At 42.3% G+C, this 13,444-nt stretch overlaps 1 protein-coding gene across 2 annotated transcripts in view; it reads left to right on the top strand.

Annotated features, from left to right (window-relative positions):
- The first annotated feature begins 1,411 nt into the window (after positions 1–1,411).
- Positions 1,412–13,444, top strand: part of tfpia (tissue factor pathway inhibitor a) — a 33,933-nt gene continuing 21,900 nt past the window's right edge. The window contains exon 1 of one of the 2 annotated variants that reach the window (XM_034561667.1): positions 1,412–1,676. In XM_034561667.1, coding sequence (XP_034417558.1) covers positions 1,604–1,676 — 73 coding nt within the window. In that variant the 5' untranslated portion in view covers positions 1,412–1,603. The remainder of the gene's footprint in view (positions 1,677–13,444) is intronic. The other variant, XM_034561668.1, reaches the window with a different exon arrangement.

The following is a 13,444-nucleotide window of genomic DNA, read 5'->3' as shown; positions in this document are numbered from 1 at the left end:
CCCCGGAGTTTTGTTCCTCCTCCGTGCAACAGAGATCCCGGCTCTGCTTCTGCAACACATCAACCTCTAATAACGCTGACGCACTCCTTATATTGGCCCCAATGCGTTGTTTACTCAGGGTGGGCTTACGCCATGTAACTGACTCATGCCGTTACGGACGTCTCCACCTAGACTACAATGTTTTATCTTTTTACTAGTGTATTTCAAAATCTTTATTTGCCAATTTCCTACTCTGCATCACGCCCGTAATGTTCCCCACGGTCACTCCTAGGAGCTCACCAGTATGACCAGTATGACCAATTTTCTGTTTATTTTGTATTGCCCAATATTACAAATTAGCCTCAGAAGGCTTTACAATCTGTACACATACGACATCCCTGACCTTTGACCTCACATCGGATCAGGAAAAGAAACTCCTCAAAAATAACCTTTCACAGGGAAAAAAGGGAAGAAACCTTCAGGGGAGCAACAGAGGAGGATCCCTCTCCCCGGATGGACAGATGCAATAGATGTCATGTGTACAGAATGAACAGAGTTACAGATTTACATAAACACATTACATGAATATGACAGAAATGTATGAATAATTCGTAGTAGGCATGGACCATGAGAGCAGTTGGGGGTTTCGGAGGCTGTCTGGATGACACCTCGGCAACCCGACACGGAGACAACACTAATGTGAACTTTTTAGTGTGGACATCCGATGTGTGATATCTTTCACTTTCTTTGAAAGCAGTCATAGAGTTCATACAATAGTTTGAAACAAGTACCGGACAACACTCTTGTTTGAGTACCTTTGAGTGTCCGTAACGGTATTCAAAGTAGAGGTGTTCATGTACATGTATTTCTTCCAGGTCTTTAGACTCGGATAAGGAAAAGAAGACAAAAGTCCACCCGAGTAGAGTGCCTTGCATGACATTCAAAAGCAAAGAATTTGTATTCCGGGCGGACCCCCAAACTGTGTATGAAACCTCCAGCCTCGGCCCAGCGCTGCCAACAGAGTGTGTTACTGAGCATCGTGAGGCATTTAACAACTATTACATCTCTGAAAGTCCGGGGTGAAACCTTTCTGTGCCAGCTCGAAGCTCAATTACAGAACGTGGTCTACCGGTGGAGCTGAAGAGGGGATTCACAACCTCTCCAAAAGGGCCACAACTCAGGTACACCTTTCCTGAATGAAACGGACAGCTGAGTTTTTGGGGCTTCAGAAGAAAAAAAACAATTATCATCACCGCGAGATGAATTAGAGAAAATTACAGTGTTGAGGGATTGGAGAGATGGAGAGAGAGAGAGAGAGAGAGAGAGAGAGAGAATATGACAACGTGCCATGAATAATAAAGAAGAAAAAAAATCCTCCTTGGTTTTCTCTTGTAATTCCTGGGTAAACAAGTCACGTGGTTATATAAAGTGTGTGTGTGTGTGTGTGTGTGTGTGTGTGTCCCTCCAGGAAATCACCGGTCATTTAAACGTGGAGGCGCCTGCAGACTGCCGTGTTATCAGGCGGAAGGACACGCCCACAAACGGTCACAACTTCCCCTCCGTCTGTTAGAAGCTCCTCCGCACGTTACACTCCGCGCGCGCCGGCCCCCTCGCGCACAGCAGCATGACTCTCTCCAACAAGTGGTGGATTTTGCTCTCCGTCGTGGCTCGTTTCGGGTCTTGCGCAGAGCACAAAGGTAAGAGGATTGAGCCGGGTGGACGTGTGTGTGTGTGCGTGTGTGTGTGTGCGTGTGTGCGTGTGTGGACACATACGTCATCGCGCGTAAAGTCGAAAAGTTTGTTTACATGTGTCCCGATGTCGGTTCATTCTGGTCCGTGTTTTCCTCGATGTAATATTGCAATATATTCGTATTTATAGTGTTTTTTTTTTAAATCACGTTTGCCTTTCAAAATTGAAGCAAAAACAACATCTCCAAAGACAATATGTGCGCCTCCAAAAATGACTCCTTAAACTTGCTGCCACTTGCAAAAGTAACAACTTTATTGTGCTAGTGTGGCTCACGGAGTGTCACACCTACACACACACACACACACACACACAATCCATAATCTGACACCACTGTTGACGTGCCTTTGTGTTGTTGTGAATATTGAGTGGAGAGAGGTGGAGTCGGGCCTCGTGGCCAAAGTCCTCACACCGCCGGCGGTCCTCACACCGCCAGCGGTCCTCACACCGCCAGCGGTCCTCACACCGCCGGCGGTCCTCACACAGTGGCCAGGACACACACTTGAACCCGCCGCGCACCTCCTCCTGCCCTGTCGTCGTGTTGCAACGGCCTTCCAGGCGGTAATGAGGCTGTTGGGATTGGATGACAGATTCCCAGCAAGCTGAGAAAGGTCTGATCCAGAGTGGAAGAGAAACTGCACTCCTCCATCATCATCCCCCCCCCCCCGGAGAGCAACTATGGAGCTGGGCCTTGCTTCACTAATTAAAAGTAATGCAGTTTACAGGAAAGTGCAGAAAGGTCATTCCCAGCGGTGGAAGGTCAGATGTGTCCGTCTGCAGTCCGGAGTGATGAACTTCACTGTGTGGCCTGTCTGCCTTTCCTTATCTGTCAGTGACATACTGCACAGCTGGTTTAATGCGTCATTTCCCTGAATGGGAAAAAACAACCTTTACAGCCTTAAGACCAGCGTGTGTGTGCAGCAGAGCATGAAGGCTGAGAGCCTCCTGATGGAAAGAAAAGGGGAAGATGTTCTCTTTAGAAACATTGTTCTTCTTGCTTGTCAAATACTCACACTCCCCAATGTCCAAGTACCTTTTCCTACATTTATGTAAAATCCCCATTTAGGTGTTTCAAAACCTATTTTAGTGATGGCATGTAAAGTCTACCTTTTCAAAGATTTGGATAGCCCTCCATGCTTGATTGAATCGGGGGTTATTGTAGTCTTCTTGTGCCTTTTTTTTCTTGTTACTTAAATCCAGAAACTTGACTTCTGCCATACTCCTCCTACCTGCTGCTCCGTTGCTATGGGCTCTCCCATGTGGCTTATTACTTAAACTGCCAGAGGGGGGGTAGACAAGAGGTCCGTTCCCAGGTATAGTGTCCTCTGCAAACCCATGACAGTTCATATAATTATGTCCAGAATATTAAAGTATCTACTCTACTACTAAAATAGCAGAAAGAACAATTGCCCCACAGTGATATACTATGAACACAAAGCCTTGATGGTACTTTTAAAGTGCCTTTTTTTTAAAAAAGAGATTGGAAGTAATGTGTTCGAAACACTTTGTTGTGGCTCGACTGTTCAACGAGGCGCTGCCGTCGTCGAGGTGGGAGGATATAAAAAGCACGTCATCTTCTCTGTTACTCAGTAAAAGATATGATCTAATTTTGAAGACATTCCTCAGCTGATAACAAACTTGACTGGACTTTGTATTTTTGCTTCAGGCTCAGAGCTAAAAAAAAATTGTGTGCTTATCCTTTACGGAACAGCAAATATTGTTTTTACTGCACCTTTTTAAAAGATAATTATGAATATTAAATGATGCTACCATTGAGTCAAGCATCACGTTTGGCATAATATGTATCTACATTTCTATAAAGCTTTATATAAAACAGGATTCATAACCTTTCCTCCAAGCGTTTAACACATGTCGTCTAAGAGAAGATCAGCTGATATTTATTGACTGTTTGCAAACAACTCATGTTTACTGTTTTAAACCTCAAAGCAAAAAAAAAAAGACAAATATGCAAAATGTGTTTTTTAAATATTCAAAACAAAAATTGGGCCTCCAGGCAATAAAAACAAAATGCAATCACACCTTTTCCTCCATCAGATATATGACAATACAAGCCATAGATAGACACAGAGAGGCCATCTGAGCTACTTGCAGGGGCCTCCTACAAGGTTTGGTCCATCAGGGAACATTAGCTTTTACTATTTGCATATCATGTCGGTGCTCTTAAGAGGTGAAACAATCAGGAGCCCCTTTGAAACTAAACATCAGTCTGAGTAGCTTCTCTAATCCTCTCACGGAGGAGTAAACATTGTGTCTCATTAATTTGTGGAGGGATTTAATTAGATGTTTGAAGTGGCCTTTTTCATCAGGGCGCCTCAGGCCATAGGATGAGAGGAAACCGTGATGCATGTGCCATCTTAATTAGCGTCGCAGCGAGGAGGAGACTTCAGAAAAGTGCTCGCCTAAACTGTCACCGAAAACTATTTGGAGTCCCATTTAGATGAACGCACCTCGAACTGGAAAGTGAAGCCACTTCTCTGCTCAGCCAATTAGGTGTTGGCTAATGTGTCCTGCCCTTACTAGTGCGTTTTCTTTTTATGAGAGAACGCCTGCTTCGTCCCAACATGAATCTCACCTTGAGGCTATTTCACTGCAGTGAAAGCAGCAGTTCTGTCAGGGGGGTGACAGCAGCATTATAATATGGACTATTAATAATCCAAATGGTATAAACATCTTTCTCTTTGTTTTCCATTTATATATAACGCATTAAATAATTTCTTGGTTGGGTTCTTAACTTGGACTTGTTCTCTAAAGACCTGATACTTGGACTTGTTCTCTAAAGACCTGGTACTTGACTTGGACTTGTTCTCTAAAGACCTGATACTTGACTTGGACTTGTTCTCTAAAGACCTGATACTTGACTTGGACATGCTCTCTGAAGAGCTGATACTTGACTTGGACTTGTTCTCTAAAGACTTGATACTTGACTTGGACTTGTTCTCTAAAGACCTGATACTTGACTTGGACTTGTTCTCTAAAGACTTGATACTTGGACTTGTTCTCTAAAGACGTGATACTTGACTTGGACTTGTTCTCTAAAGACTTGATACTTGGACTTGTTCTCTAAAGACTTGATACTTGGACTTGTTCTCTAAAGACCTGATACTTGACTTGGACTTGTTCTCTAAAGACCTGATACTTGACTTGGATTTGTTCTCTAAAGACCTGATACTTGACTTGGACTTGTTCTCTAAAGACTTGATACTTGACTTGGACTTGTTCTCTAAAGACCTGATACTTGACTTGGACTTGTTCTCTAAAGACTTGATACTTGACTTGGACTTGTTCTCTAAAGACCTGATACTTGACTTGGACTTGTTCTCTAAAGACTTGATACTTGACTTGGACTTGTTCTCTAAAGACCTGATACTTGACTTGGACTTGTTCTCTAAAGACTTGATACTTGACTTGGACTTGTTCTCTAAAGACTTGATACTTGACTTGGACATGCTCTCTGAAGAGCTGATACTTGGACTTGTTCTCTAAAGACTTGATACTTGACTTGGACTTGTTCTCTAAAGACCTGATACTTGGACTTGTTCTCTAAAGACTTGATACTTGACTTGGACTTGTTCTCTAAAGACCTGATACTTGACTTGGACTTGTTCTCTAAAGACCTGGTACTTGACTTGGACTTGTTCTCTAAAGACCTGATACTTGACTTGGACTTGTTCTCTAAAGACTTGATACTTGACTTGGACTTGTTCTCTAAAGACCTGATACTTGACTTGGATTTGTTCTCTAAAGACCTGATACTTGACTTGGACTTGTTCTCTAAAGACTTGATACTTGACTTGGACTTGTTCTCTAAAGACCTGATACTTGACTTGGATTTGTTCTCTAAAGACTTGATACTTGACTTGGACTTGTTCTCTAAAGATCTGATACTTGACTTGGACTTGTTCTCTAAAGACCTGATACTTGACTTGGACATACTTTCTGAAGAGCTAAGACTTGACTTGGACTTGTTCTCTAAAGACCTGATACTTGACTTGGACTTGTTCTCTAAAGACTTGATACTTGACTTGGACATGCTCTCTCAAGAACTAAGACTTGACTTGGACTTGTTCTCTAAAGACCTGATACTTGACTTGGACATACTTTCTGAAGAGCTAAGACTTGACTTGGACTTGTTCTCTAAAGACTTGATACTTGACTTGGACTTGTTCTCTAAAGACCTGATACTTGACTTGGACTTGTTCTCTAAAGACCTGATACTTGACTTGGACTTGTTCTCTAAAGACTTGATACTTGACTTGGACATGCTCTCTCAAGAACTAAGACTTGACTTGGACTTGTTATCTAAAGACTAGAAACTTGACCTGGACCTTTCCTCTCAACCCTTGAGACGTGACTCGGACTTGCCTCCTTTAGACCTAAGTTGTGACTTGGACTCTGAAAAACAACACGCCCTTCAATCTCTAAAGGGACCTCCTTGTGTATTTTGCTCATAAACCAAATAGTTGGAGCGCGTCCGTTTTGACAGATTTTAAGGAGCATTGCTTTTTATGTTGCTTTCACTTGGCAGCATGGATTAAATAAAGATGGCTGATTGTGGAAATGAGTTGTGTGAGTCATAACAACAGCAATACGTAATATATATGTAATCTGTGCTGCACCAAAGCACATCGTGTGACCATTAATGTGTCCTCAAAGTGTCTTTCCTAAGTATGTGACATTGTTTTGAAATGTATTGAATCCCATTGGCCCACCATTGACATTTCCAGTTGTGTCCCTGCACGGCATCACTGGAGGTCACTGTACTTCTCAGAGGTCAAGGGTTGAATTCCTCTACTGTGCTTCTCAGAGGTCAAGGGTTGAATTCCTCTTGTGTTGATGCCTCCAGCTAGTACACTGGCTGTCGGGTTATATCTTGTTTTTGTTGTCTCTGTCTTTGCCTCTCACTGTCTCAGCACATTACGGTGAGTATACATTGTATGTAGTTGATGCATAATACATACACTGGTCCTGTGTCTGAGTACCCCCCTTGAATAAGGATGCCCCGCAGCTGAGTGGGAGCCATACACTCATTACGACATCCACAATATGTAATCTATTTGACAGGGAACCACTAGTGACACTAGTTTGTTGTAGAATAAAAAATAGCCGTGCAGGGTAAAGCGTAATAAAACAAGGACGACGGTACAAATGCTGAGTTGGTGTAGTCTGAGCAGTTTTATGAAGGCTGCGCAGTAAACAATATGTAATAACACGACACGCAGCGTTCCCACGTGTGATTTATCAGATGCTTGACCGAAAGACAAGGAAAATTGGTTTTGAGCGTCTAACCTTTGAATCATTAGTATTGCACTCCCATATACTGTATAGTGGCCGACTACATTGCGATACGGTGAAGATATGTATTCCTGTGTGAGAAAAGGCCCGTCCTCTCGAGGTTGACACCGCAGTGGAGATGACGAATGCGCTCGGAGGAGCGTGAGCCACACTTTAATCTGCGGGTCCTGTGCCCTGCCGGCTGTATGAATTGGCAAAGGATACTTCCTCCGCCCTATATTTAGAGAGATGATACTGACTCATTGGTCATTTTTCCTAAGTCAGCTTTGCCTTTCGCAGCTTGAACTGAGGGAAGTCTGAGAGCAGACTCGTTTCTAAACGCCAACGACCGAGAAATCTCTTTGTCATGTTATTTTGTGATATGCGTGACCAAAATGGATACAAATTTGTTTTATCTTGTAGTATTAGTGTCATATATTGGTATTGTATTTATGTGCATGGGTAGAATCATTCAGCATTTCCATAACTAGCTTCCATTATTAGTAGCACATGGCAGGTCCTCTGTATTGAAAGTAGCATGGCATGGCCAACCTGACACATACCCACATCAGCTTTATTCTGATAAAAAATGCACCCATATATTAAGAACATTCCCCTCTTAGCAACATCTGTACAATATTTCCCAAATGCATGGTCTATAGAGCAGTTCCACACTTTCAGTTTTAACACTTTAGATCAGGGATTTGGGAGAGAGTTCATGTTTACTCATCTTTTTTGGACCGTTGGAATAACATTTAAGAAATTAGAAAAATTGGCATAGTTTTGCCTTTTTAAGGCCAGTTTATTCGGCTCCGTTCCATATCAACTGGAGCCATCTTGGTTGTTTTGGAAAACTGCCTTAACAGCGCTTGTCTTCATGGTCTTAATCTCCAACATGCCGCATGTTAGAGATTTAGTTGTGATTGGCCCGGCCTGCCTTAGGTCAATGGAAAGTCGTCCAAAGCAGAGGCACACATGTGCCAGAGCAAACAAGTTCCCTCTGAGATGAGCCTGGTTCCCAGGCCAGTCATCTTCAGTTTAAAATTGAAGGACTCCTGCAATGGCTCTGAAACTCCTTCCCTGCTCACTCATTGAATATTCCTTACATAAAGACACTTTATACTATTAAGAGAGCAGTAAATATGAATGTGGTCTCGGCGTATCCAATGTGAGAATTTGGGTTTTTGGTCAAAACAAGACTTTTCCAGACCATCTTATGGTTGGGGTAGTTAAAATGGACTCATGGTGGTGACTTCCATATTTTCTGGTTTTGGGTGATGCTGAATATTTGCAGACAGAGTAAGCCTTGTGTGTAAAGGTCCCTTGATCTTTCTGTGTGTGTTGTGTCTGTCAAGGCAGTGTGTGTAGAAAGGAGTCTACAGCTGGGCATGTATTATTAGTGGGTCTCTGTAGCTCACAGGAAGCTCTTGGATGTTAACGGATAATTGGATACATATTTCACATGATCGTCGGGGAGGTGAATGACACCAACACCGATTCCTAATTAGGGATGTAGCCCTGTCCCATGACTCACTCCCTTTTGGTCTGTGTAAAAAGAAAGTGGTATCTTTTACTGAGTCTCGGAAAATGTTTGCAACTGGCCATCAGCGGACCGTTAAGGCGATGCTAGCATTTCCTGTGAGTCGCACTGACGACAACGTTAAGCTTTATTTAAGGTTGAGAGTTCAGGAAGTGATGCATACTCACAGGATACTGAACATGTCAGAGATAGCAATTATTCTACACTAAGTCACTATAAGGAAATTATGTGCGGATGGATACCATACATGAAAACGGACATTTTATGTGATACTTAATGGTGTGCGATTGGCTTCGTGTTATTGCCTTGTTTTATCCGAAAATGTGTTTTTTGAAGGTCGGTCAGAAATTCAGGCCAATCCTTCTTGAAAAAAGAAAAGCCTAGCTTTCATCGTGAGAAGGTGTGGAGACTAATTTATAGCTTTGCACTCGACCATGGCAACTGGTGTCAGCGGAGTGAACAAAAGGTTGAAGGGAATAAAAGAAAGCGGTGAAGTCTGAACTTGTCGAGCTAGCTCTCGGATGAAAGAGGCATCAAGTCGTCTTCAACTCTGTGCCAGTTCAGACGAGGTGGGAGTGGACCATGGGCGTCTTGTTTTTCAACTGCTCTGTGTTGATTGCCATCGCGGTTGAGAGTCCCTTTGGCACTCCAAAGCTGCTCAGCAAAAAAAGTGTAGTTGAATTAATATCAACTTTTAAAGTGAAGATAGAGATACACGCCCCCAGCAAGACCTTTTTTAAACACATGCAACAGAGCGAAAGATAGCAGGAACAATCGCAACCGCATCAACAAGTTCTCTCTCTTCAGGCGAGACACGTTTATTTGTAGAGCACATTTCAACAACGAGGCAATTCAAAGTGCTTCACATAAAACCATTAAAAGCATCAAAACATAATGCAAAAGAAAACGAGATTTAAAAACAATTAAGAACATTCATTAAAACATTTACAACTGTCAAAAGGCAAGAAATAGAATACAAGTTGCAATGCAGTAGTGAGATGCAGAAATTGATGTGTATATATTCTTGAATCTTGTTCGATTAAAGGCGACAGCAGACAGAAGAGTCTTCAAGCTGGATTTAAAGGGGTTGAGGGTCTCAGCAGACCTGCAGCTTTCAAGTTTCCCACAATGCACAGGAGCAGATAGCGCAGCTGGCCAATGATTCAAGCGCAGCTGTGAGTCTAAGATTGTGTGACTCAACTCATATAGTGGTTGTATAAACTCTGACTGTGAGAAAGAAGCATTGAAAAGGTTGTTATTAGAAATGTGGTATTTGCAATTCCATTCTGATGTGTGTGTGTGTGTGTGTGACTATGAACTCGGGTAATACAAATACTGAATACTGATAAGAGCAGCATATGGCCATATCTGTGTTTCTTAGCGGAATATAGCGAAATATTAAAATATTCCACAGAAGTCCGATGTTTGGATGATCTGGACCACATACAGAATATGCTCAATAAAGTCTCCCTAAAATAGTGCTATGTGTAACTGGAAGATAATCCATATATATATATATATATATATATTCTTTTTTTATTTGTGAAAATTTACCAGATTAATTAGAAAACAAACCAAATATATTAATTAGCAGTTACGCTACACTGTGTTCTGCTTGTCTTTCCTGTTGAGACGGTTCCAATAAAGAGGCCGAACAACATTGAGAGACAACGGCTGCAATCTCGGTTGAACTTTGAGTGCCTTTCACGCGCAATAAATGTGCTCCTCGCTCGGCATTGAGATCCCATCCGCTGAAAGGGTTAAACCTCTCAGGAACGCACGCGTCCAAGCTGAACTTTCAGTTTCACTAAAGCTCACCAATTACCAAATGGAGAAGCGTCCCCCCCCCTTTTTTTTCTTTCTTTACGGTTTGAACAATAACCGGCACCGGAGAAGAGGAAGGCGTTATCGAGCCTCTCGTCTCATGCACAGTACGATCGGTCGCGGATGACATTCACAGACGGGGAACGAGCCACTTGCTCTCGCCCCATTGATTCATCTGCGTAGTCGGATCCACATCGAAGACGTCCACAGGCTGCAGCCCGGAGAGTCCTCCAAGGTTATTTCAATATCTAACAAAACAACGGCTTTATCGTCTGCGAGTTATTGAAGATGTGATTTAGAAAAAAAATTGTTTTAGCTAAATGGCAAAATTGGTCCAATACAAGAAGTTATTATTCCCATGTGGTAAAAAGCTCTCAGTGGTTGTTCAGAAACCTGCTCTGAGAAATGATTTACTGGCTAAAAGTGTTTTCTTCTTTTTTTTAAAAATATTTTCTCACAGCAAATGACATCGCCTCGTGGCAAACGACGCTCTGAACACATCGCAAAAGGTGGCTTAGCGTGGACGGGGAGTAGTTTGTATTCATGATATTGCAAATGGGATAACACAATATCACCGCAAATGCAAAGCGAGCAGCATGGATGTTTTTTTTTTTTAAATTCACGTTTCGATGAAACCCTGAAGAAAAAAACAATGAGATTTTCTGGCGGACAAAAACAATAACGTTGCGCCTTCCTCGTGCGTTATCGTCTTCTGTGGGTCAAACCTACGATAGCCAATATGAATGCATTCATGAATAAAAAGCTGGATTGTGCAGGTACGGAAAGAGATTAGAGCCACAGACATTCATATATACCTACTGGTAGTCGCGCATGAGACCAAACGATAATGTCTTCACTGCCACTTGAGAATGTCTTCATAGGCTCGTATACTTATTCCCTGTGGTGGTAATGCGTTAATGTTGTATATTTACCTAATTGGAGCTCATCAATACAAGTTTAGCCCAAAAGGACCATAAATAATGTCAGAATCATTTACATTGTGGACACCGTGGTATCAGTTTAACCTTAAGACCATTACTTTGTCTAACAGGCTCTCGCATCAGCTGAAATTAAAGATATATATATATATATATAAAAAAACATTTACATTAAATACACAGGGGCACGTACGTGGTTGCCAGTTAAATGTGTTTCGAGGCTTACAAAACTTATCTGGTGTTTAAGAGGAACCCGTGTGTTCCCACCTCATCTGATCTCGTGGAGAGATTCGGAGTGCGTGACCGTTCCGGTAGCTGCCGATGGCACCGCCGACAACCCGATACCTGCGATGCTTGGCTGGTCCCCCATTTTAGAGGCCTGTGTGTGTGTGTGTGTGTGTGTGTGTGTGTGAGACAGACAAATGGTGTGGTAGGCCAGATGCCAGTTCTTTAAATTCCTCCACTTTACGCTCTAATTACACATGCAGGTTCATCGGCACGCGAGATCGTCTTCCCCGTCTCTGGTTTTCCGATCTAAAACTGAGCGATGTCAATTCACAGGGAGCCTAAATTTAACATGTTTTAAAAGATCTAAAACGAGTTAAATAACCCGGTCCAGTTTGTGAGCAGCTGCCGGTTGTATTATTAAATTAAATACCCCCCAATATATATATATATATATATATATATATATATATATATATATATATATATATATATTCACAAGCAGAAGCTTCGTACGCGAGACAACACTAAAGACGCATTGCAGAAACCGTCGTAGATTTTGACTGCAGGCAAGTTGAACTTAAAGAAGTTGTTAATAAGTTCTGCCTCTCTTTTATTATACAGCCTTCCCCCCCGAGGGACTGGATCCCATCGGGGCTTTTCTCTCTACTTTCTTCCGCTTCTTGTATTTTATTCCTTTTTTTTTCGTGTCATTTAAAATGGATCTGGCTTTCGTTGGAACCAAATGTGCAAACTAATACTTTTACCAACACAATTTTGACATCTGCATCGTTAACAATTCTACTAGGAACATATATAATCTGGTGTGTTGAAGTTCACCTTTTTTTTTTTAAATCCTGATTTAATCCTCACACATTGCTACTTACCCCCATTTTTTTAAATATGGAGGGAGATTTTGATGTGACATTAGAGTTCTCTCAATTAAAGCCACGGTTGTTCTCGGCCTCTGTTTCACTGCCGGCAGTTACAGACATGTTAATGTGTTCACATTCAAATATGTCTTTGATTCACTTCCTCTCTTGGACATGTTCTATCGCCGGTTTGAACGCCTCCATTCTCATGACTCGCGTTACGATGAATAATTCACTGCGTGTTTTGCAATGGGGACTGCCTCAATTTGGCAGATGGCGCCTTTTGTATCTTCTACCCTTCAGGCTCGTGCAACTTATGGCAAACTTATGCCCACATCATTGCTCGCCATATGCTCCTTCTGGACGGAGAAGCGGCCACACACCATTTTTGCTCCGAGGCATGCTTGATTTTTATTAGATTTTCTTTATTTTACCAGTTAACCACGACCGGTTTAAGGATATATGTCACCAACCTGCAGTTCATCATATTCATCCGAGTGTTCGCATCGATTGGCTGAGAACCAGACGAGATGGACTCTAATTGGCATTGAGTGGGATTGTTCGGTTCATTGAGTGGATTTGGCGTAAATCCCCGACTGAGAAAAAAAAAAAGTCTGGTTCCCACTATTGTTATATTTAACGGCAGGTAGGGGGCTCAACTAGGATATTGCCAGGAAAAGATAATACCATTGCCGAGGGGGGAGAGCGTGTGGGGACTAAGCTGACATCGGACAAAAGTCAGTTGATTAAAACTAGCTGCTAGATAGAGGGGAGGGAGTGTAAGCCGTGAAAAGGCAGACGGAAAGCTTTGATTTTTGTGTTGTTTTTCTGTCCAGAGGCTCCCGTTTTTTTGTTTTTTTTGTAAGGGCGAGACAAAAAAAAAAAAAAAAAAAATCGTCAGACTGTGGGCGTAGATGGATGTTAAACCTGGCTCGTCGGAGACAAATGGGACTATCGAGTTACGGAGCGGCAATTAACTCCCTCATTGCGTCCCTCCTCCCTCAACACCTGCCATCCCAACACGCAG

The sequence above is a fragment of the Cyclopterus lumpus genome, chromosome 21 (genome assembly GCF_009769545.1).
Source record: "Cyclopterus lumpus isolate fCycLum1 chromosome 21, fCycLum1.pri, whole genome shotgun sequence".
Classification (NCBI taxonomy): Eukaryota; Metazoa; Chordata; class Actinopteri; order Perciformes; family Cyclopteridae; genus Cyclopterus; species Cyclopterus lumpus.
This window is presented reverse-complemented; position numbering and strand designations above follow the sequence as displayed.